The 23,131-nt window shown below is 38.6% G+C and overlaps 2 protein-coding genes across 5 annotated transcripts; both read right to left on the bottom strand.

Moving 5' to 3' along the window:
* Positions 1–1,250: 1,250 nt before the first annotated feature.
* On the bottom strand, positions 1,251–6,431 carry LOC116323266 (granzyme G-like). Of its 2 annotated transcripts, XM_039607432.1 has the most exons (7): positions 6,012–6,431; positions 3,714–3,794; positions 3,159–3,237; positions 2,930–3,083; positions 2,622–2,754; positions 2,249–2,476; positions 1,251–2,153 (listed from the first exon to the last, which is right to left on the bottom strand). In XM_039607432.1, the coding sequence occupies exons 3-7, from the start codon at positions 3,214–3,216 to the stop codon at positions 1,992–1,994; spliced, it is 735 nt and encodes a 244-aa protein (XP_039463366.1). In that variant the 5' UTR covers positions 3,217–3,237; positions 3,714–3,794; positions 6,012–6,431; the 3' UTR covers positions 1,251–1,991. The 2 variants fall into 2 exon arrangements, with proteins under 2 accessions (XP_039463366.1, XP_031599412.1); XM_031743552.2 differs by lacking the exon at positions 6,012–6,431 and having other exon boundaries at positions 3,714–3,819.
* Positions 6,432–10,591: 4,160 nt separating this feature from the next.
* LOC120436407 (sterile alpha motif domain-containing protein 9-like) lies at positions 10,592–22,877 on the bottom strand. 3 transcript variants are annotated; one of them, XM_039607395.1, is made up of 5 exons: positions 22,604–22,877; positions 17,339–18,065; positions 16,917–17,202; positions 12,789–15,231; positions 11,831–12,132 (listed from the first exon to the last, which is right to left on the bottom strand). In XM_039607395.1, the coding sequence occupies exons 2-5, from the start codon at positions 18,053–18,055 to the stop codon at positions 11,973–11,975; spliced, it is 3,606 nt and encodes a 1,201-aa protein (XP_039463329.1). In that variant the 5' UTR covers positions 18,056–18,065; positions 22,604–22,877; the 3' UTR covers positions 11,831–11,972. The 3 variants fall into 3 exon arrangements, with proteins under 3 accessions (XP_039463327.1, XP_039463328.1, XP_039463329.1); XM_039607393.1 differs by having other exon boundaries at positions 10,592–15,231; XM_039607394.1 differs by having other exon boundaries at positions 10,592–15,231; positions 16,917–17,199.
* Positions 22,878–23,131: the final 254 nt, after the last annotated feature.

The raw sequence follows: 23,131 nt of genomic DNA, 5'->3' as shown, positions 1-23,131 counted from the left end.
TCATACCTCATAAACAAGTACAAAGAAAATCAGGAAGATCCTGATGCACTAATGCATAATCCACAAATACTTTCCTAATATTCCTAATTCAAAACTTTTAAAAATAAAGTACTTGTTAATTAAAGATAACAATACTTACCGTATTTTTTGGACCAAAAAGCGCACCGGATTATAAGGTGCATTAAGCGAAACAAAACAGTCAGATAAGTCAAACTTTACTCAGCTCTGACTAAATGACGTGACGTGACTGAACTGGAAACACACACGCAGAATCGACAATGACAAGACAATGAACTGGAGGAAACTCAGGACTTAAATACACAGGATGATGATGATGATGATTATGAACAAAGGTCAGGAGCCACTGAAGGCCAGGAAGGGGCCAGAAGATGTAATAATAACAATTAGCGGATATAATGTAATCCCTCTCTGTGACTGTGAGGACTGCTAATGGCTGAATGACTGTGATTGTTTACACCTGTGTTTGAGTCTGTTGGTCTTAAAACTTGAAATTTGGACTGGGTAATGTTTTTGGATGTCATGTGGACATCTATGACAGGTGCAGGAAATGTACATGATTAATACATTTGTTTATTTACAAATATTAACATTGTTGTTGTCAATATGATATATATGACTACAGATATTTATAAACAAACCTGATTTATTATGTGTTAGCCTGCTGAGCACTCTGCACACCTTCACACATATCTGTTTCTGTACAGAAAACATGTCCTCCACCCTCTGGAAACACGGGACTACAGAGCCTCTAGAAGCAGTATAAAATCAACATCTATAATGAGTTGGAGTTTGACACTGAAAAGATGTGCACAATGACCATATTTGGACTATAAATAGCCTGTGCACAGAGGCCCTAATGATGTCAACACTAGAAGTTTAATAGGCGATGAAATAAAGATGTCATATTGACGTCCATGTCGGCTCATGGTTGGATGACCAAACTGTGGACCTAGTTTGGATATCCAGAATTGGTTGTGGCCTTTGTCTGATCACAGAAAGAAGTGCTCATTAGTCCATCTGGAGTAATATATGTCAACTTGTACAAAATTTCGATAAACTGTATGGATTTCTTCATCATTTTTTATTATTTTTGGATTATTATAAATTTTGGGGGGCTCTATGACGTGAACTTCCTCTCTGAGTGTGTGTGTGAATCTGAGTCGCAATAGAGATGGTCATAAATGACAGAGTCAGACTGTGCACAGTACCTGACTGAAGCAAGGAATTTATTTATATCGCACTTTCATAGCAACTCCCAGCTGAACACAAAGTGCTGTACACTTGACATGCCAAAAATGATACATTGAAAAACTAAAATAAAATTAAGTTAAAAATAGTAATACTTCAGTATTACTGTAGTAATACTGTAGTATTACTACACAATAATACAAGCAGTACAAATGTAAGAATGCAAATTTATCTGTGGCTTATCGCTGAGTCTTTTTTTTAATGGTGTGCTATAAAAAAGTGAACATTTTACATTATTCTTCAGACTCTGTTCAGTTTAAATTGAAAAAGTAAATATAAACAGTCACAAAGAGGTCATTATACAAATGATTTTATTTAATGCTAAAAAAGAGAAATGTATAAACAGATACGAAAGGTTTATTTTTACACAATATGAGATAAAACAAAGTTAGAGGATTTTATTTTCTCATTAGATTGAAGAATCTCTTTAATACATATGAAGAACAGAACAATAATGAGATAAAATATTAAATTCACTGAACAAAATTTAGATTTCAGACGTCTGCAGATATGAAATCATTTGTAAAGGTAACATTTAAAAAACAAAGCCCCAGAACTATCCAAAAACTGTAGAAAGTAATGCAACAAGAGATTATTAATTTAATTGTTAGTTAACCTGAGAATCAATGTTTTATTTTAGATTATAGATTTTTTCTTAATTTTGCATTAAGACATGGTACTTCTTAGATTGTTTTCATTTCTGCAGCTTCCACATTAACTGACTAATCAGCAGGTCTAATACAAACATGATGCTGTGTTTCAGTGGATTCAGGAATTTTAGTGAATCTAATGATGACTGGGCCACCTGAGTGTGGAGTGACTGCACTGGATATCACCCCGTATGCTTTTCCATCTTCACAGACCAATGGACCACCAGAATCTCCCTGGAAGTAAATATTCAGCATGTGAAGCAGTGATGCTTCAAAAGTGAGTTAACTGAACGAAGTCACTTCATTTTATTTTACAAAAATGTACTTACCTCGCTTGGACCAGTCTCTCCCTGAGAGCAGTAGAAGTTTTCCACGGCACACTCCTTATTGTCAATCAGTGTTACGCTGGTTTCCATAAGTTTGGGAGACATATAGTTTCTATTCCTGTCTGCACGTCCCCAGCCAGAGACTATACATGATTTTGGCAAAGTACCATCATCATGACTTGCCAGAGGAATAGGTTTCACATTCTCATTCAAGATTGCCTTGGAGCTCAACTGGAGAAAAAAACAAACAAAATAAAATAAAAACTGTAAACTGATTTTTTTTTTTCAAACTCAAATTCAAGGGAGCATTTAAAAATAATAATGTGGGACTCACCATTTTCATTATATTGTACTTTCTGTATAGGGATACTCTTACCTTCAGAAGCATTACATCATTTTTAAAAGAGGTTTGGTTGAAGTATTTATGTGGAAATGGTTGTTCCACAGATATGCGCTGTATTTCATTATTATGATACACATGGTGAACTCCTAGTAAGGCAATGTAGGACCTGAAATGACACAAAATTATGTGAAAAAAAAAATCATCTAAGAATACAATGATTAGTGTTTCTGTGAGAATGTAGAACTTCTGCACCTACAGAGACTATTTATTCATGTATTTAAATTCTCAGTGCATCAGTCTAGAAAAACATCATAGAAAAATATGAAGTTACTTAAACTCACTTGGCTTGGCAGTGGGCAGCAGTCATTACAAAATCCTCATTCAGAAGGAATCCAGCATAGTATTTCTTTCGACCATCTGACATGTGCCTCTCCAAAAACACCATGTATGGTCTGCTATGTGGCACAGCCTCATGGCCTCCAAGGATTGTATAAACTGGAAATATACATACATAATTTGCTATATTATCATTATATTCAGTAAAGTCAAACTGCAGAAAATGTAACTTACCATGACGATCAAGGGTCAGCACAAATATCAGTGTTGCCAGGTTACAGTGGATGAACATGATAGGTTCCCAATGATAGTTCTGAAAAGAAGTGACACACGTCTGCTGTGAAGCTGCAATATGTTTGTGCAATATGCACACGTGTGGTTTTTCACAACATGCTGATTATGATCAGAAAAAGAGAAACTGTGGAGTGAACTCAAACATCAATACACACGACAAACTGACTATAAAGAGTGATTCTGACCTCGAGTCTAAACTTTAACCATCCAGCATGCAGTGGAGATTAATTATTCAAACTCGCTCAAACAGTACAATCAGTCCTACAGTAAATATCTCATTTTCATTATTTTATGTATATTATATGTGTTGTTATGCTGAAGTATAAAAAGCTCTGATTACATTTATTAGTATAATTAACATTCAGTACTAAAAGAAATATTTCCATCCATTAGGTTTTATTAGGTTTTACAGTCACCATAGCACAACTGCACAACAGGATGTGCTTTTTAGCTTGAGGGCCAAAGATCAGGGTCTGCCTTTGCCTGGCTTCTCACCTTTGACCTGTCCAGGACAGATAGATGTGTCAGTTGTTGGGCACCGCTCTCAGAGTTGTCAAGGTCCTCAGAGCACAAACCCTGCCCACCAAGGAAAAGTGACAGCAAAAAGGGCTAACGGTATCAGTCCAGCTGTTTTTCATCAAACTGTCTATTGTACTGCAAATTTGCCACAACAACAACAAAAACAACTATTATTCTTATAGTGATAATATTATTATTATTAATAATAATATTAATCATAATACATTTTATTTAAAAGCGCCTTTCAAGACACCCAAGGACACTTAACAATAGCAATAACAAAAGCATCATACTGAAAATTGTACATTTTAATTTGTTACTGACCCCTTTACCCCTACTCCTAAAGTGTATATTTATTTTCCTACTCTTCTTATATTTATTGTTTGTTTGTTTTTTTGCACTGATGTAACTGGAGCCTCGTCGTCTTGTCTCTTTATATACTGTACCGTATATAGCAGAGATGACAATAAAGATCACTTTGACTTTGAAATTGAATAGAATAAAACACATAGTAGAACAATGACAAAATGAAGAACAATAAAAAACAAAACAAGATAAAATAAACAAACATTAAGTTCACAGTGAATGTGCAGACTTGAACCCAAATAAACTGGAGGAGGGAACCAATGTTTTTTTATATCTGGGGGCAGAGAGTTCCACAGCCTGGGAGATGAGCAACCGAAAGCTGCTTCCCATGGTGCTGACATGGAAAGAAGGCACAGCACATTGGATAGAAGAAGAAGATTGAAGTGAGTGGGCAGAAGAGGTAGTGCTTAACAGGTCAGAAAGGTAAGGAGGAGCAAGGTTATGAAGGGCCTTGAAGGTGAGCAGAAGAAGCTTGTACATTATTTGGAATTTCACATTGTTTTTACTTCAAGATTCATTAGAATCTAACAGTGCTGAGGTGTGAAAATGCACCGTGAAAACTAAACAGAAACACAAAATACATCTTATTCGATGCTTATTATTAATATAAACTCAAATATAAATCAAAGTAATAAATATAACAAAATATCAACTCAGCAATCAAGTACAGGTTACAGTACAGTAACCTGTACAGTACAGTACATCTACCTCGCTCTGCCTCCCAAGGGCCGCAATGTGTTTATTTTGTTAGACTCTCGTATCACACTGCTTTGCGCTTCATTGAGAGCTGCATTCTGGCACATGTACACCACAAGTCTTTGATTTTCCAGTCTGAGCTGGAAGTGCAGCTTGTCGCTAACTAAGCAACAGAGCCCTCTACTGGACACTAATCATAACTATACAGCTTATACTAATAAACAAAAACGGACCTTTACAGCTCTGAACCTGACGTGAAGAGAGAACCGTGGAGTTTTCAATAGTGAGAGTGAAATGATTTGCCTTCAGTAGGTTGGATTTAGTGCCAATAAGAAGGATTTCAGTTTAAACCTCACTGAGCTTAGGAAAATTAGAGCTGAACCAGGATTCTAATTTAGATAAGCATTCTGTAAGAGAAGAAGGTGGGAGGGAGGTATCAGGCCTGCAGGAGAGCTATAACTGGATGTCATCGGCAAAACAGTGAAAGTGATGATCAAATTTACTGAAAAAATGGCACCAAGAGGGAGGATGTATATTATGAAGAGAAGAGGGCCTAGGACTGAACCTTGGGGTACACCAGAAGTGACTGGCAATAGAGAAGAGCGGAATGATTTAAGTTGAATAAACTGGGAGTAAAAGATCATTAGTGACTTTAAGTAAAATGGTATATAAAACGGTATATATATATCTATATCTATATCTATATAGATATAGATATGATATATTACAACCCCCAAAAAAGAACCTTACAGTTTTAGAGTCCTCATACTGTATATCTCTATGTATTAGAATAGCCACTCCTCTGCTCTTACTATTGAAATCTGAGTGAAAATATTGTGTAAAGCCTCCTCTAAGAAGTCTAGACTGATCCTTATTCATCAGGTTGGTTTCCTGTAAATAAACAATGTGACTTTTTAGCTTATTGAGATGAGAGAATATTTTGTTGCATTTAACTGGATGGTTTAGTCCTTGGTCATTCCAGCTCACCAAAGTGGTGCTGGTCAGTGCTCCATTTACTGAGGGCATAGTAAGAGGCTAGCAAAGAGTGCTGTGGAGAGAAGGTGCTAGTACCATGCTAGTCCACACCAGAACCAATGCAGAGTATGATTAGACCAACTTTGGAATCTCTAGCCGGCAAAAAGTGAGATAACGACACATAGCCCAAGGGTAAATGAGAATCTGTAAAGTTTAATTGTCATTATTATCTTGTACCTGTTTCAGCCATTCATAGTTACTCCAAACTATGTATTGCCAATGCAGAGAAAAAAGAGAGAGCGAACAGTCCTGGCCCTGGACACATTTCAAGCACTCGTTAACTTCTTCAGAACAAATTCCTTTACACGTTTTGGGTCTTTAAAAGTCCTTTCTTGTCTGTCCATGTGATCCTCCACCTCGCTGGGTACCTCAGCCCGTAGCTGACTCCTTTGCAACTGCGAAGTAGATTCTTCACCTCGGTAAAGGCGGTGCACTGATTACTCACAGCTTGGGTGAAGTCTGGCAGTGTGCGAATATGATCCCTGTCTGTGGTTGTTATCACCCCAGCCTCGGCTGCCTTTCTAAGAAGTAGTTCCTTTTCTGTGAAGTAATGACATTTCACTACAAATGCCCTTGGTGGCTGGTCATCTTGTGTTGGTTTGCTGCGGAGGGTCCGGTGTGCCCTATCCAGAGTCTGTACTTTTTCCAGACTGGCAATAGAGTCGGAATTAGCAGTGACTCACTTTTCCAACTCAGATGTGTGGCTTTCAACCTTATCCAGTCTTTTATTGAGCCTCTCAATGACGCTGGGGAGGGGTTTTACATTTTTCTGTTTTTCTTTAACTGGTTTATTTATTTCAATTGATCAACTTATGCTTTTGTAACCAGGTTAAAACTGTCAGTAATTAAAATGTGTTGAAAAATTAAAAATGTTAAAATGTAAAATATTAATGGTTAAAGTATTTGGAAAAATGTTGGAATTCCTTTTAAGAAGACTACAACAACAATAATAATGTTTAATAAGTTTAAATGAGCATCTGCATTATATATGGTTCATTTTCACAAGTATCCTGTTTTATTGTGAAGAGCTCTGTAAGAGGAAGTGAATGCAGTTGTGATCGGTAGCAGGACTGAAAGAAGTTTGTTCCAGTGTGTATGTATAAATTGGACTATCTGTTCGTCTTTGTTGATGTTCACATTTTGAAACTGTCTGTGAGAAGCTGGGGACATTTCTGCTCAACATCCACCGAGCAGCTGCTCACTTTTGTTTTATCTCAGGAGCCCAGCAATCTCATAGATGTCTGCTGATCACTCTGCACACCTTCACACATAACTGTTTCTTTACTAAAAACATGCTTTTGCACCTTCTGGAAACACGGGACTACAGAGCCTCTAGAAGCAGTATAAAATCAACGTCTATAATGAGTCGAAGTTTGACACTGAAAAGACACAATGACCATATTTGGACTATAAATAGCCCGTGCATGGAGGCCCTATTGACATCAACACTAGAAGTTTAGTAAACGTTGAAATAAAGATGTCATTTTGACGTCCATGTCGGCTCATGGTTGGATGACCAAATTGTGGACCTAGTTTGGATGTCTAGAATTGGTTAGGGCCTTTGTCTGAGCACAGAAAGAAGTGCTCATTAGTCCATCTGGAGTCATATATGTCAGCCTGTACAGAATTTCCATAAGCTGTATGGATTTTTCATCATTTTTATTACTTTTGGGTTATTATGAATTTTTGGCGCTCTGTGAGGTGAGCTTTCTTTCTGAGTGTGTGTGTGCGTGTGCGTGTGAATCTGAGTCGCAACAGAGACGGTCAGAGATGACAGAATCAGACTGTGCACAGTCCCTGACTGAAGTATTACTACACAATAATACAAGCAGTATAAATGTAAGAATGCAAGTTCAAAACCCCAAATCAGCTCAATAATATCATTTACATATAATATATATAACATCAAAAAAAATAAAAAAAAATAAAAATAATATCATTTACTGATATTATACATTTTAAATAGATTAACCCTAAATTATCATGTACAGTATTAATTTCTGCTACTGTGTGCAAATGATTAAATTACTGTTATTTTTATTATTTACTAAATACTTTTTTCCCTTTTTTTGGCTGAGCACATGCCTAAGCCTATGTCTGGGTTAGTGACGTACACTGGAACATTCTTGTTCTGTCATCCTGTTGGTAATCAACAGGCAGGGATTACTATCATAAACCATTTCCTGTGACTGACTAGTGATACTGCAATGTTTCATCCATGCCTTATTGCCGAGTCTTTTTTTTAATGATGTGCTATAAAAAAGTGAACATTTTACATTATTCTTCAGACTTACAGAATTACTGACATAATATCAACATATCAAGAAGTTTATGACTTACCTGCTTTCTTTTCTTAAAGAAAAGACAGAAAATTAAAAAAACAAAAAATTAAAAAAATAATGAATTGATTAAATATATAATTAATTAAACCAATGAAATGAATGCACATTTAATTAATAATGGATGGATTGCATTTATATAGCGCTTTTCTAGGCACCCAAAGCGCTTTACAATTCCACTATTCATTCACTCTCACATTCACACACTGGTGGAGGCAAGCTACAGTTGTAGCCACAGCTGCCTTGGGGCAGACTGACAGAAGCGAGGCTGCCATATCGCACCATCGGCCCGATTAACTATACATAATTATAAATAACTAATATACTAATACTAATATACTATATTAATATACTATACATTCCTCAAGTGAGGAATGAGCTTCGCAAGATCAAGGTGGGGAAGGCTGCAGGTCCAGATGGCGTCAGCTCCAGACTCCTGAGATGCTGCGCAGATGAACTGTGTGGCATCCTAGGTTATCTGTTCAACCTGAGCCTGTCACTGGGGAAAGTACCACAGCTGTGGAAGACCTTCTGTGTGGTACCGGTACCAAAGACCTCCCATCCCAAGGACCTCAGCAGCTACAGGCCGGTAGCCCTGACATCGCATCTGATGAAGACCCTGGAGAGGTTAGTTCTAAACCATCTGCGCCCCCTGGTGAGGTCTTCATTGGATCCGCTGCAGTTTGCTTACCAGCCTGGCATCGGGATGGAGGACGCCATCATCTACCTCCTGCACCGAGCTCTGACTCACCTGGAGAAGCCTGGAAGCACTGTGAGGATCATGTTCTTTGATTTCTCCAGTGCTTTCAACACCATCCAGCCACGACTTCTGAGAGACAAGCTGGAGCTATCGGGAGTGGACCACCACATGTCCCAGTGGATACTGGACTACCTCACAGAACGTCCACAGTATGTGAGGTCACAGGGCTGTGTGTCTGATACACTGGTCTGCAGTGCATGGGGCCCCACAGGGAACTGTGCTGGCACCGTTCCTCTTCACCCTCTACACTGCAGACTTCTCCATCAACTCCCCACGCTGCCACCTACAGAAGTTCTCTGACGACTCTGCCATAGTCAGCCTCATCACAGGTGAGGACGACTCAGAGTGCAGACAGTGGACTCTGGACTTTGTAGACTGGTGTCAGCAGAACCACCTGCTGATCAACGCCGGGAAAACCAAGGAGTTGGTGGTGGACTTCCGGAGACGCAGACCCACCACACTGACACCGGTGAACATCCAGGGAGTGGACATTGAGATAGTGGACTCTTATAGATACCTGGGTGTTCACCTGAATAATAAACTGGACTGGAGCCACAACACTGATGCTCTTTACAGGAAGGGTCAGAGCAGACTCTACCTGTTGAGGCGGCTGAGGTCATTTGGAGTCCAGGGAGCGCTTTTAAAGACCTTCTATGACTCTGTGGTGGCATCCGTCATTTTTTACAGTGTGGTATGTTGGAGCAGTGGTTTATTGGCAGCTGAGAGGAAGAGGTTGGATAAACTCATCAGGAAGGTCAGCTCTGTTCTGGGATGCACCCTGGACCCAGTGCAGGTGGTGGGAGACAGAAGGACTCTGGCCAAAATAACATCTCTGATGGACAGAGTCTCCCACCCCATGCATGGAAATGTTGCTGAACTGCAGAGCTGCTTCAGTGACGGACTGCTGCATCCTAGATGCATGAAGGAGCGTTTCCGCAGGTCCTTCCTCCCTGCAGCTGTCAGACTGTACAATCAGAACTGCTCCCAACAAACACAGATGTCTACATCAGCGTTGTAACAACTTGTACTGTTATAACTTGCACATTACTTTCTCAGCTTATATATACACTAACTTATTGAAAGTTACATGTCTACTTTTTAATGCACAGGTATAATAAACAATCTGCACTTTTCTAATTATTCTAAATATTCTTAACTATTTAAACATCTTTCAGTATCCTGCTATGTTTGCACACTATGGGTACGCTAATTTAAACAACTGTACTGTACTCTGCTCTGGTAACTACTGTCCATGATGTAAATATGTAAAAATTGTGCTTCTGTTCTGTGTCCTGTTCTGTTTGTATATGTGTGTTTTTGCTGCTGATACAACCAAATTTCCCCTTGTGGGACAATTAAAGGATTATTCTATTCTATTCTATTCTATACTAATTAACTATACAGAATTAGTTGTATAGTTAATTAATGAATTATTTCCAATTTAAATTAATTGTTGACATATTTAATTTTTTAATTTACATATTATTTAATTCATTTTGGGACTCGAGGTCCTCTACAGAAAAATCACTTCCCACACTAGCTGAAGCTGTTATAGCTGCAAAGGGTGGGCCTATAAGTTAGACCTCAGTGTGCGAAAAGATTTGAGTAGGAATACAGTAATAAACATTTTTAATGGAAAAAAAGACCAAACTTAGATATAAGGCATTTTGTTTTCACTTTAATTTATTGTACAGTTTAGTTGATGCTGTTTTGACTTGATGTAGAATGTATATCCCACCAGAACATGCTCTGGTGGGATATAGAGATCAATTTTTAAAACAAAGCCTGAATTTTTTTCTGAACCAACCTTTATTTATCAACATTGGAAACGTAAATATGAATCATGCCAGAAGCAAAGATTTTCCTTATTTTATGAGGCCATAATTATACAGACACTACGAGTTCTGAATGAGAGTCCACACCCACTGATTGATATAAATATGAAAACAGAATATCTTAAAATAAATATTCATGTTTATTTCATTTCTTTGGTTTCAGGAGGAATATGAAGCTAAAGAGTTCCTAACATTTATCACTGCAAAGTGCATAACCTGAACCCATCAAACAAGATGTTCAAGTTTCAACAAAGACCTCCTAAATTATAAATACACATAAGATTTGTTTGTTGTTTACGTATTAAAAAATTACAAAATACACATTTATATATTTTTAAATCCATAGCTGTGATAACATTTACAAATATAAATCGCTACATAGTAATCACAACAATCAAATAATTGTGTAAAAAAAAAAAAAGAGCTTGTTCCTGTTACCTGATTAGTATTGCAATATTTTTCAAAGGAAAAGCAACAACTTTATATTTCTTACATAATTAAAACAAGCTGTTCCAAATGACTTGTCAATATTCCACACCAGAACCACAGTGATCTGAAAAACTTCTCTTGACAGAGTATACATATCACTTACAAATCACTGAATTCAATCAACACACCAAATTAATATACTGTTATGATCCAGAATCATGTCTGTTGTTTTTGTGTTCGGCTCCTCCCATCACAGTATATATTAGTATATGCTTTTCCCTCTCTCTTTCCTCCAATTTAGTGTATTTGCTGAGAAAGCTGTTTGCTGAGTGGCTGATTTGAATTGGTTTTCTGCATCAGGATTGGTTGGCTAGATGGACACCAGCCTCGTAACCATCAGCTCACTCCTGTGTCTCCCTCTTAGTTTTCATACTTAATATCATATGCAAGTGGTCCGTTAATGGCAAAACCAATGTAGAAAGACACTTTTTCTGTGCTAAAGCCACTTCTGATTCCACTTAACCGAGCTGGACGCACCAGGATCTTCTGTTGACCATAGTTTGCATACACCGCTCCTTGCTCAATAGTCCCACTGACCCGGTGGAGGCGGTTAATGATTGCTTTTTCCTTAAATATGTCTCCGTTCCACCAAAGTTGTGCCAAAGTATCACGAGGCATCTTTGGCAGAAAGCTCTCATCTAGTTTAGGTTTTGAAACAAGCCTCTTTAGTCCTTCGCCTTTTCCTAAGTATAAGCGGGCAATAGTGCTTCTCTTATTAAATAACTTGGACAGGTGCTTGTGGGAAGACTTTCGAATGGCTGTGACATATTTCCCGATTTCTGTGTTTTCCTCTGTAGGACTTGGCCAGAATAAAAGTAGAGCCAGATAATAAGGATCTGGGAGGGGATGCCATAGTCCTATATCCTGCAGAGTTTCTGAAAGTAGACCAGAAAGGAATCTGTAACTCTTGACATGTTTAGATTTTGGTTTCAAAAAGTAAAGAACAATGTTTGATAGGATGTAGTTAATTTTCATTTGTACATTTTGTTTTTGATTGCCAGTTTTCTGCAGAAATGCATAGCATTCTGTGACCATTTCAATCTTTTCAGCAGGCTTGTCCAAATGCTGAAGTATTCCTGAGAAAGTGTCTGCTTGGTTCTTTTCAAGAAACAGCTTTTGTTCATGGACATCCAATTTCAAAGTGAGATTGGATTGATGTTCTTTTTCTTTTGTCATTTCTTCAGGTGTACTACAGAAAAGATGAACATACTTCTTAAAATGGTCACAGACTATTCGATGATTCATTGAGTCAAATTCACACACCCCTTTAATGTAGGCAAAGTAACAGTTAAGGATATCAAATATTTCTTTGACGTCAGACTTCAGTTTAACAAGAAACCTCTCGTGTTCGTTGATGATCTTGACATACCAATTGGTGATCTTATTGTCCTCGTCACAAAGAGTGTTCAGCTTATTTCCCCTAAGAAAACTCTGCAGGTACTTTTTCTTCATTGGGTTGTGTTCATCAAAGAAAGGCAACCTGCTCAGTATCTCAAAGACCAAGAAAGCAATTTCTAGCATGCGCACATACCCATAAACATTGTATGACTTTCTGGGGTAGTCCTCATCATCAGGTGGTTCTTCTTGTGGTTCATCTTCCTTATCTGCCAGCTGTTGGGCTCTTTCGAAAGCTTTCATACCATTGATGGCTATCTTAATGTTTGTGTCCAAGTCCTCTGGGTTGAGTGATTTCTCCTGCTTTTCTTTGTCCATGTTAGACTTTAAATTGCTTTTGTGAATTTGTCCAATTGTGTCAAAGGTGTAAGGATTTTCTTTAATGTCTTTGGCTTTTTCTGCCCACTTCAGAGCCTCTGGGAAGTCACGCTCATTGATGTACAAATATCTAGCCAGTGCCTGAGGAATAGATGCACTTGTCACAAATCTGGATGAGGCTTTCACAAAGATTTCTTGGATGGTTTGTCTCCCCTGCTGGTCATGGATTTTGTGTACGAGAGGAGAAAATAGTTCTCTCTCATCTCCATCTTTCTTACGTTGCCTTTCAATCAACATTCGTTCAATTGAGCGCATCAGTCTGTTTTTAACAACGAAAGTACTGAAGAACAGATCGTAATGGAGCATCTGCATAGTAATTTCACTGACTTTCTTGTAGCAGCTTCTCTCCAACTCAGCCAGACAGGCAGATGCAATGGTCTGATGAAGTATCCGGAGTCCTTCGTATCCACCCGATTCTTGAATCCTGTCTATGATAAGAAGGTTTGAATACGGATTCATTCTTTCCAAAACACTGTCCTCTCTCCAGCGAATAAATTTCATCCCCAAAAAATCCTCACAGAGAGAGAGAGATATTTCTGATTCTTCCACGTAAGTGTTCAGTAAAGCTAGAAAGGCAAACAGCTCAGACTCCTTTTTGCTGAAATCAAAATTCTCCAGTGTGTTATGAGCAAGGTCATCGATGTATTTTTGGTCAAAATTGTTCTTCATGATCATGAAACTGTAAAAGTTTTCAGGTTTGTCATGAGTTTCTTCAAGCTCTTTGAGTTTCTTTTCAAAATCTTTCTGCTCTTGTGGGGTCAAAGAAGCAGTTATGAACTGATTCTGTGTTTGATTGTGCTGTCTGTATTGCTGCTTTGGACTATGGGAACGAACACAGTTAAGGATGATAACTTTGCAGTTTGGTGCATCATCTGCGCTTACACTGAAGTTTTCTTCTACTGCAGCTTTACGTATGGAGATCACAAGATCGTAAGGATTATCCGTTTCTTTTGAATCAACTAAGAGCAGAACTGGAGACGGTTTCTCACTTTCAAGTTTCATTAGTTTAATAACTTGGATGGCAACTTCTGTTTTGGGCATGGAGTTGTCTTTCAGCACGGCACATCTGAATTCATGACGGAGGTCCCACATCACATGCATTGCTAAGGTTGTGCCGCCACAGCCAGGATGGTGAAACAGGTTGAGCAGAACACACATGTCGTTTGAGTCTCTCCACTGAGATCTGATCAGCTTCATCAAATTCTCATACTTGTCTCTCTTGATAAATGGCTTCTCTTTGTCTTTGTCACAGAAGTAGAAGTTCCACCATTTCACTTTGCCACCTCTGTAAAATTCTTCTTCAACACTGATTCTAAATTCACGAAACTCTGAACTGTTTTCATCATATATGTTTTCACATTGGTTGGTACACAAAACATCTAAAGCTGTCAATAAATCTTCATCCTTCTGTGTTAGGACAACAGTACTGGAACCAGAAGAGGGAAGCAGCCGTACAGATGACTGACTGAATGGTCCCATCGCCATTATGGTGCCATTGATCTCACTCAGGGTTAGTTCATTTATGGACAGATGCTCAATGTCAAAGTCACACTTCTCCTTGATCAGCTCCCTCCATTTCAGATATGTGCTCTGAGACTCACATACACTGATGATGTTTTCCTCCTCATTGTGCTTTACGAATGACTTGTAGATATCAAAGACTGGGTCTTTCTCAGTGTCCACAGGTGAAAGTAGGAGGAAGATGATCAGATATCTTCCATGGGGGAGAACTTCAGGGTTGCAGATGAATGAAACTAACTGTTCTACATCTCTACAGGATTTCCTGAGCCAGTTCTTATAATCCAGCTCCATGTTTGAGTCACTGTTCAAGTCATGGCGGCCATTACAGAACACCCAGCTGGTCTGTTTGTAGAGGTTGAGGTTCTTTATCACTGACTCAGTCTGTCCTTGAAATTGTGGTGGTATATGCAGGTTGGCCACCCTTGACTCTCTGTATGAGTGACACAATCCACCTGAGGCAGCAGAATTGGGGTCAAAGTCTAACACGCAGAACAGTTTCAACTTCGTCAGAAACTGAAGATAATGAAGTTGTTCTGGACGGCTCTTGTTTACAACAACAATAAATTTGTCATAGTTATCAAGTGAGTTTCCACCACAACTTAACAAAGTCTTCAGCTTTTCTCCCTGGTTTGCTTCTTTCCTCACAGATTCTTTTGATAGAGTCATCTGCATCAGCTGACCTGTATGAACAGAAAAATAAATCAAGGGTTACAATGGGTGGTGCTTGTATTCACTGAATAAAAGGCTGCAGGGAAGGCTGTTTCTTTGAAGCTGGCTGAGAAACAGGTGAGGAGCGTTCAGCTCCAAGAGCCTGGTTCTGACCAGACTTCCCTTGCAAGTTAAAATGGATCGCTGTTTTTCTTGCTTTGTTTACAGGTGATAGGTCTCTGAACCAGCGGGGCCTGCAAGTGCAGACCCAACAGAAAGCATAAACAGGATCACTCTGAAGGTTAACGGTTCAGCTTGATGTATTTTATATATTATTGTGATTTTCATAAAATCATAAGAGAAATAAAAATTAACAATATCTGTCACTCAAAACTTTGAATTTTCCAGTATATAGAATACAAGTATGTCCTGACAAGTACTTTCTATGGTAATTTAAACTGGGGCTGCAACGATTCAATGAGTAATTTGAATAATTTTATTATTAAAAATAAGACAAATTATTTGCTTTTAAAGTTTCCTTTTAATGCACAGTTCTGTAGTGCTCAGTTGTCACCATGTAAATGCAAGTATTTCACCCATATTTCGAACTTAAAATAGACCTGCAATGGAAACCTATCTAGGAGCAATGTGTGAATAGAAAGTAGGACAACATTAAGCAGCCATCAGTTTTTAACCAAAAACACAACAGCACCAAAGATTGGGTCAACTTGGGAAAACAAATCTGTTCTTAATTTATTTTGGCCTTCAGACAATAATTCTGATTGCTACATTGCTGGACATAACAGACAACCAGAAACCCTGGATGCCCACAGAGGTGCGCTCACAGCTGACAGCCTGAGATGCGGCTTTCAGGACAGGGGATCAGACTGCTCCTTGCTGGGCCAGGTCTGCACTCTAATAAAGGAATAAAGGCAGCAAAATGCACTTATGCAGAGAGAATCCAGGGACACCTCTGTGAGACAGGAAATACCAAGCGAATGTGACAGGGAGTACGGGCACTGACAAATTACAAACCTAGACAGGGGGTCAAGAATGATGAGACTACTTTCCCAGACAGGCTGAATAACTAGTTTATTTTGCGACACCATGAAACAAACGATAGCATAATATGAAATGGTAGACGTTTTCATATCGTCATCCGACATATATTGTTATATCAAACATCCCTATGCCGTGGTATATTACTCCTACAGGAGTGCAGTTGGTTATACTCTAAACCAGCGGTCCCCAACCCCCGGGCCTCGGACCGGTACCGGTCCGTGAGTCATTTGGTACCGGGCCGCGAGAGTTGAGGCTCGGGTGTGAAATGTATTGTTTTCAGGGTTTTTATCGGTTTTCAGCGTCATTTTGTTATCGTTTTTATCGTTAACTCGGTTTTCCTGGGTCTTTTCACGTGTGTTATGAATAAATCTTCTTTTTTTCGGTACCGGTACTAGTTTTATTTTGTTGTATTTATCCGCGACACCTTAAAGGCCGGTCTGTGAAAATATTGTTGGGCATAAACCGGTCCGTGGCGCAAAGAAGGTTGGGGACCGCTGCTCTAAACCACATCCTAAAGCTCTCAGGAATTTATAGCTTTCACCTAAGAACTTATACCTAAGTTTCACATTTTATTATTTAAATACATTCTTACTAGGAACAGGCTTCAGCTGCACTTTGCAACCATGAACTGAAGAGTTAGTTGATTCTTACTTACTTGTTTTTTCTTCCAGCTGACGGGCAAGTGGCAGCTGATTTATCTCTTTTAGAGTTTGTATTGCGACCTGTCGAGCTTTCTCGCTTCCATAGTGGTTAGTCATTAACTTAGCAATGTCCATGCTGTCCTTATCCTCCAGTTTACTCTGAGAAATAGGTTCACGTTTGGATTCAGTGTGTAATCTTAAATTAAAAATAAATTTTTTAAGATCCTCTTTCAAAAGGTCAGCAAGGATCTTCTCGATCTCCACAGTAGTCCTGGATGCATCGGGTGACACTGTGGTCTGCTGGAAGAAAGCAATATTTAAGAATCCAACAGCTTCATTTATTTTTATTTTTTTAATTTTCATTTGTATAAAGCTATATTAATATGTATATAATATTTGATGTAGTGTGGTGTATAAATAATAACAGAAACTTTACCACAACAGTTCCTTTGTTCCTGACCCTCGTGTTCTGTGGCTTTGGTTGTTGAATTTCTTCCTTCTCTGAAGTTTTATCAAATGGTAACTGAATCTGTTTGGAGTCTTTTTCCACTGTCCCATCTCTTTTGGATTCAGTGTTTTCATATGATTCTGGACAGTTTATTTCTTTGGCCTGAGCATTTCCTGGTTCAGTGGGTTTGGCAGCTTCTTTTTGGTCTGTAATAGGTTGCAGAGTTGGCTCCGGTTTCTGGTTCAGTTGTTTGAGTGCTGAAATAATTTTTACAGCAGGACCACCTTTTACACCTAGATCCACTAAATCCTGCTTCCTGAAGCAAACAAGGCAATCTCCAGATACATCTTCCCCTTGGAGTCGTTCTGCATATTTGCTGTATACATTCACATGCTGCACTAACCACTGGCTCACCTGCTCTTTGGTCCATTTTTCCACATATTCTGGGAACTCTGATTGATGCTTACATGCTTTTTTCAGACTTTCCAGATAAGCTGTGATTTTCACAGCAGGACCGTGTTTTATTCCAAAGTCCAAAATGTCTGTTTTATTGAAGGAAACTAAACATGCCCCCGACACTTCCTCTTCAGTAAATCTGTCTGCACAACTCTGTTGAACTTTGACCTCTGCCGTCAGCCACTGGTGAACATCCTCTGTGGTCCATTTTTCAATCAGAGGTGATTTTCTTGTTGTTGACTGGTTCATTTTGGGTCACCTAAATTTGAGAAAAAGAGTTTAACACATCATCTCTCTGTGTCCATATTTCACTCCTTCATGGCTCAATATTCCACCCGTTCCAGCCTGCAGCAATTATTTATCTTTTATCCAAGTACAGTCTGCTAGCTGCTACGTTAATAATAATAATAAAAAATGGCTGATGTGGCTATTAGATAACTAATAATAATTAAATGGCAAATATTAACGTGTGCACTCGCTATTCTTTTTTACTTTGTCTTTACATATTATTTAGAATGTTAGTTTGTTTTAATAGCTTTCTCTTAAACATGTGGGTTGAGAGAGTTTTTGTTCTCCTTGTTGCCATGGAACTGTTACTTTTATTGAGGAATTGAGACCTCAGTGCAGCAGCTAAACAATGCATGTGTTCTTTAATCCAGAGATCAGCTGATTGGCCTGGTGCTGGCTGGCTTGTCAGCCAGACTGATGGACTGACTGATGGATGTAGAGGTGAGGGACACAGGAGGAGAAAGAGGGAGAGTGTGAGACAGCGGAGGCTTGAAGAGAGGAGAAGGTACAAACAAACGAATAGTTATGTCTATAACTTCTGTTCCCTGAAGGAGAGGAACGAGGTGCAACACATAAGTATGGGATATCACACCCTCGCGTATCCTGGCTGAAGAAACATTTATTCACGCCTTTAAGGCAGATGGCGTGTGATGACACGCACACGGCCTCGCCTGCACATATAGCCGCTGTCATCACAGTCATCCCTCAGTTCGATAGCTGCTCTTCACCAAGCCAAACTGCTCAGTGGGGCCGCCTTGTGTTGTACCTCATTCCTCTCCTTCAGGGAACAGAAGTTATAGACATAACTATTCGTTCCCTTTCAGTCGATTCACTCGGTACAACACATAAGTATGGGACATATATACACGCCCCGCAGAGCAGCCACCAAACTGGAATCGGACCACCACATCCTTAGTGAGTGGTAGACCCAGCAGAAAGGACAGCATGAGCCACCGAAGGGGCTGTAACGTCCAACTGATAACACTGCACAAAAGTGTGCGGTGATGCCCAACTAGCTGCCGCACAAATCTGACAACACAAATGATGTTGTGCAGTGTAGATGATATAAGTTACCAAGCCTTTGCCATTTGATTTTGAGGAACATTGTTTTTGAAGTATTCCACAATCTTTTTACACACTCTTTCACAGAGTCTCTGTGGAGAGTCTCTGCCCATCTTGAATTCTGAGAGACTCTGCCTCTCCAAGATATACCTTTTACAGCTAATCACATTACAGACCTGATATCAAATAATTTCAATTACTTGCTAAATGTTCTCCCAACTGAATCTTTTTAACTTTCTTGCTTTTTCAGCCATCTGTAGGAAGCATAAAATTATGAAATTTCTCAGTTTAAACATGTTATTTTATCTATGTTCTGGTGTGAATAAAATATTGGCTCATATGATTTGAAAGTCTTAGTTTTCATTTTGTTCAAATTTAAAGAATGTCTCAACTTTTCTGGAATTTGGGTTGTACACTATGAAATTAGTCTCTGTGCAAAAGTTTGCAATTAATCAAGCCCCACAAATTAAACTACAAGAAGACCACAGTGCATTGCAACAGGAACAGGAAGTAATACGATGCTGCAGTAATGCTGTCTATTTGCCTCAGAAGTCCATGGTTGGAGCTGGGAGTGCCATCACTTGAGTTGATAATGTTCCAACAGTAAAGCTGGAAAAGCAAGGTTTAACTACCACATGAAAACCATACCCTCCACTGAGTGTTGTACCCTTCTGTCCTGTTGTGTACCAGTATAAATACTGTGCCTTTTCAGTGGTTCAGGGTCGGCTTATCTTATCTATCTCGTAATTTTTAACGCACATTTATGTTTTATCTTTTATACTACAAAGATATGCATTGATAGTAGAATTATACACACTGACACTAACAGACAGAGAGAATTTCTGGGGGGTTCTAATACCTACAAGAAAACAAGGCTTTGTTAGAGGGAAGCATCCCCTCCCCCCCGGTGTCTCATAATAAAAGTGTTTACTGCTTGGGTGTGGCATTCTTGTCCCTCCAGTCCCTGGAAAGACAGCTTAAAAACTAAGTTGAAATTCCAACTGTGTCTTCTCTCTCATACAAGGAACCCAACAATAGTCTGGTCAGTGCTCAGCATATGGCTCATTTAGTGAGTTTTATCTTGGATTGTGATGTTGGAGTTGTAGGGACTTCTTGGACTTTTTAGATTGGAAATCCAACTTAAGGGAGTGTTCTCAACACGCACACTTGAGTGTACTTGTGTTCTTGGCTGAGATTAAAGTTGAACTTCATAACTGGATTTTTTTTTACTTTAATGTCTTACTGGAGCTGTCAGTATATTTTTAATTGAATATTTAGTTTGAACCTTAGTTCCCTAATGTAGAAATGTGTTATACTCGTTTAAAAAAAAATCTCAGTTTTGATTAAAAGTAACATTAAAGATTTTTTTAATCCAGGGAGAAAAGCAAGAGCATTTTCAGCATTTTTGGACCAGCAATGAATCAAGCTCATTGTGGATAAACCTGTTCCCTGTTAGCAGTTAACCATTTCACAAACTGCGCAAATCTTTTAATTCACTTGTCATGTTTTTGTTATCAATATATTTTACAAACATGGTTATACAGAATATGATGCTGGACATTAAACAGAATTTAGTATTTAAAATGGGTTCAAACTTAAACATCTAGCAGTAATATCGATCTATATAATAAGGATGAAATTTTTGTGCAGAGTATTTTACTTCTTGTTCATTTATTTACAATTTTCCAGTTATACAGTTTTATATGTAGTGGGGCATTTTCAAAGTGTTTTATTGCTTCTTTACTAAAGGAATGGCTCTAAAAAAAAAAAATCCTCCACCACTCCTCATTACTAATAGCAAATATTTTTTTTGCAATACAGTATATTTATTTAACCCTAGAACACTATCGCCGGGTGATTTACACCCGAGCAAATACATTTACATGATTTCTCTCTCCTGCAGCTGTTTGCGTGTCGAGGAGCCTGTGCCTTCACCAGGGAAGTCTCAAATTTCCCAGGAATGGGTGGACCAAAGACCAGCTTTCCAGAGTCATTATTTTGTTTTAGGAGGGGTTTTTTTTTTTCATTTTGTTAGACATGGCACAGTTGAAAGTAAAAGACGACCACTCTAATTTGTCATGTGTTGTCATATTTTGATATATTTGATTACTTTTTATTGGTTATATTATATCGGGTAAAAATCACCCGGCATTAGTGATTGTGTTACTATTTATAGCGATAGTGTTCTAGGGTTAACAATACATGTAGTACAACTAATATTATTTAATTACTCTTCAGCCAGGAATGAATACAGAAAGGTGAAGATATGGATGTTGAGGGATCCTCTCTGCTTGCCTTTCTGTAAAAGTCACTGAACACCAAGGGATTAAATTATGTATTTTTTTTTTAATACTTCTTAAAATGTATCCTAAATACAGACTGTGTATTGTAATTTTCAGAATTGTAAAAGATAAAAATAAAACCATTTTCAAATCCGAGCGGTTTGTTTGTGTTCAACAAGCAGAATGAGCTGTGCATGCATGTCGTTATTAAAACAGGTGAAGTCTGTCTTTCAGTCATGTAGTGACTGCTGTTGCTCAACAGTATTATGCTTGACACTATGAGACACTATGAAACACATCACATAAATATCTGGATGTTGGAAGACAACTAATAAAGGTCATGAATAAGACTAAAGATAGGGAGGTGTTCTTTAGATCTACAGATGAAATTCATATAATTGTAGTTGGCAGCTTTAGAATTAAAATATAGTTTCTACATCAGAAACCTATTTCAGTATAGTAGTTTCCAGTTCTTAACCAGTTCTAAGTTGACAATGTAAATTAATGCACAAGTCAGTCTAGAGTTAACCGAAATCTTCCCAAATTGTTTTGCCAAAGTCCTTAGAATACATTTTTTAAATAAATAAAAACAAGCAAACAAACAAAGAAAACCCCCTGGGAATTAGATTTGTGGAGCAGCGTCCAAGGGTAGTGAGTAAAGAAAAAAAACACACTGTAGCTGAGCTGTGTTCTCGGAAATTGAAAGTGAACTGGCCAAGTTCGGACTTGTTTGCACCAAGTTTGCATATACAAATGACTAAACGTAGCCTACTTGGTATTGAAAAACTCCCCAAGTGAACAATATTTCGGTGTTGAATTACCGTTTCAGTGTGTTTAAAGACTTTCCTTTAGAATCTAATATAGGAAACTTTGCAAGTTCGTCTGCGCCAATCAGCTGTATATCGGATGTGGCTGGAATTCTGCTGTCAGCATAACATTTGTACAGCCCCGCCCTAATAATAAGACAATCCATCGACTGGTACCTCGATTTAAAGTTAAAGAACACACGCTCACATTAAAAACGATACTTTTAACAATTTCTAAACATTAAAACTTTGCACAGTAATAACTCATTCTTGAATGATTCTCTTTGCCTCTACTTAAACATTTAGCCGATTTACAGGAACAGAGAAAAAAGAAAAAATTTCATAAACACAATTCTCACCTCAGGCTTCGTTTTGGCAGTCGACTTAGTGAATATGAAATATGATGGCGTCTACTCTGTGCAAAATGGTGCACGATCAACATAACTGAGGCACTATGTAGCGAGAAAAAGCTAACATTCTGTTCTCCTTCAAATGCTCAAAGCGTCAGCGTTAGTGATGTGTCGGTGGCGAACGAAACAGCTCTTAGAGCGGACTCTGAAGTGAACGACGCGAGTCGACTCTTTATTGGGAGTCGTTTCCCCCCCCCCCTTTCTCTCACCCTCTCTCTCGCACTTTTTTCAGCTTCACTCTGCACGCGAGCCTTGTGCTTTGCGCTGGGAAGAGGGGGGAGGGGCGGTAGTTACATGCAGTAGCACAGGAACAGAGTGGGAGGGAAAAGAGAGAAAGAGAGCCAGGGACAACAATGTCACATTAATCATCCACAACTATTTTCAGTTGCGGATGATAAAGAATTCAGAAAGTTTATTCATGTAGGCCCATATGACAGAGAATGTGCATCTTCTTTTTGTTTTCATATTTTTTTCATA

Source organism: Oreochromis aureus, linkage group 23, assembly GCF_013358895.1.
Source record: "Oreochromis aureus strain Israel breed Guangdong linkage group 23, ZZ_aureus, whole genome shotgun sequence".
Classification (NCBI taxonomy): Eukaryota; Metazoa; Chordata; class Actinopteri; order Cichliformes; family Cichlidae; genus Oreochromis; species Oreochromis aureus.
The sequence above is the reverse complement of the archived record's forward strand: the minus strand, read 5'-3'. Positions and strand labels throughout refer to the sequence as shown.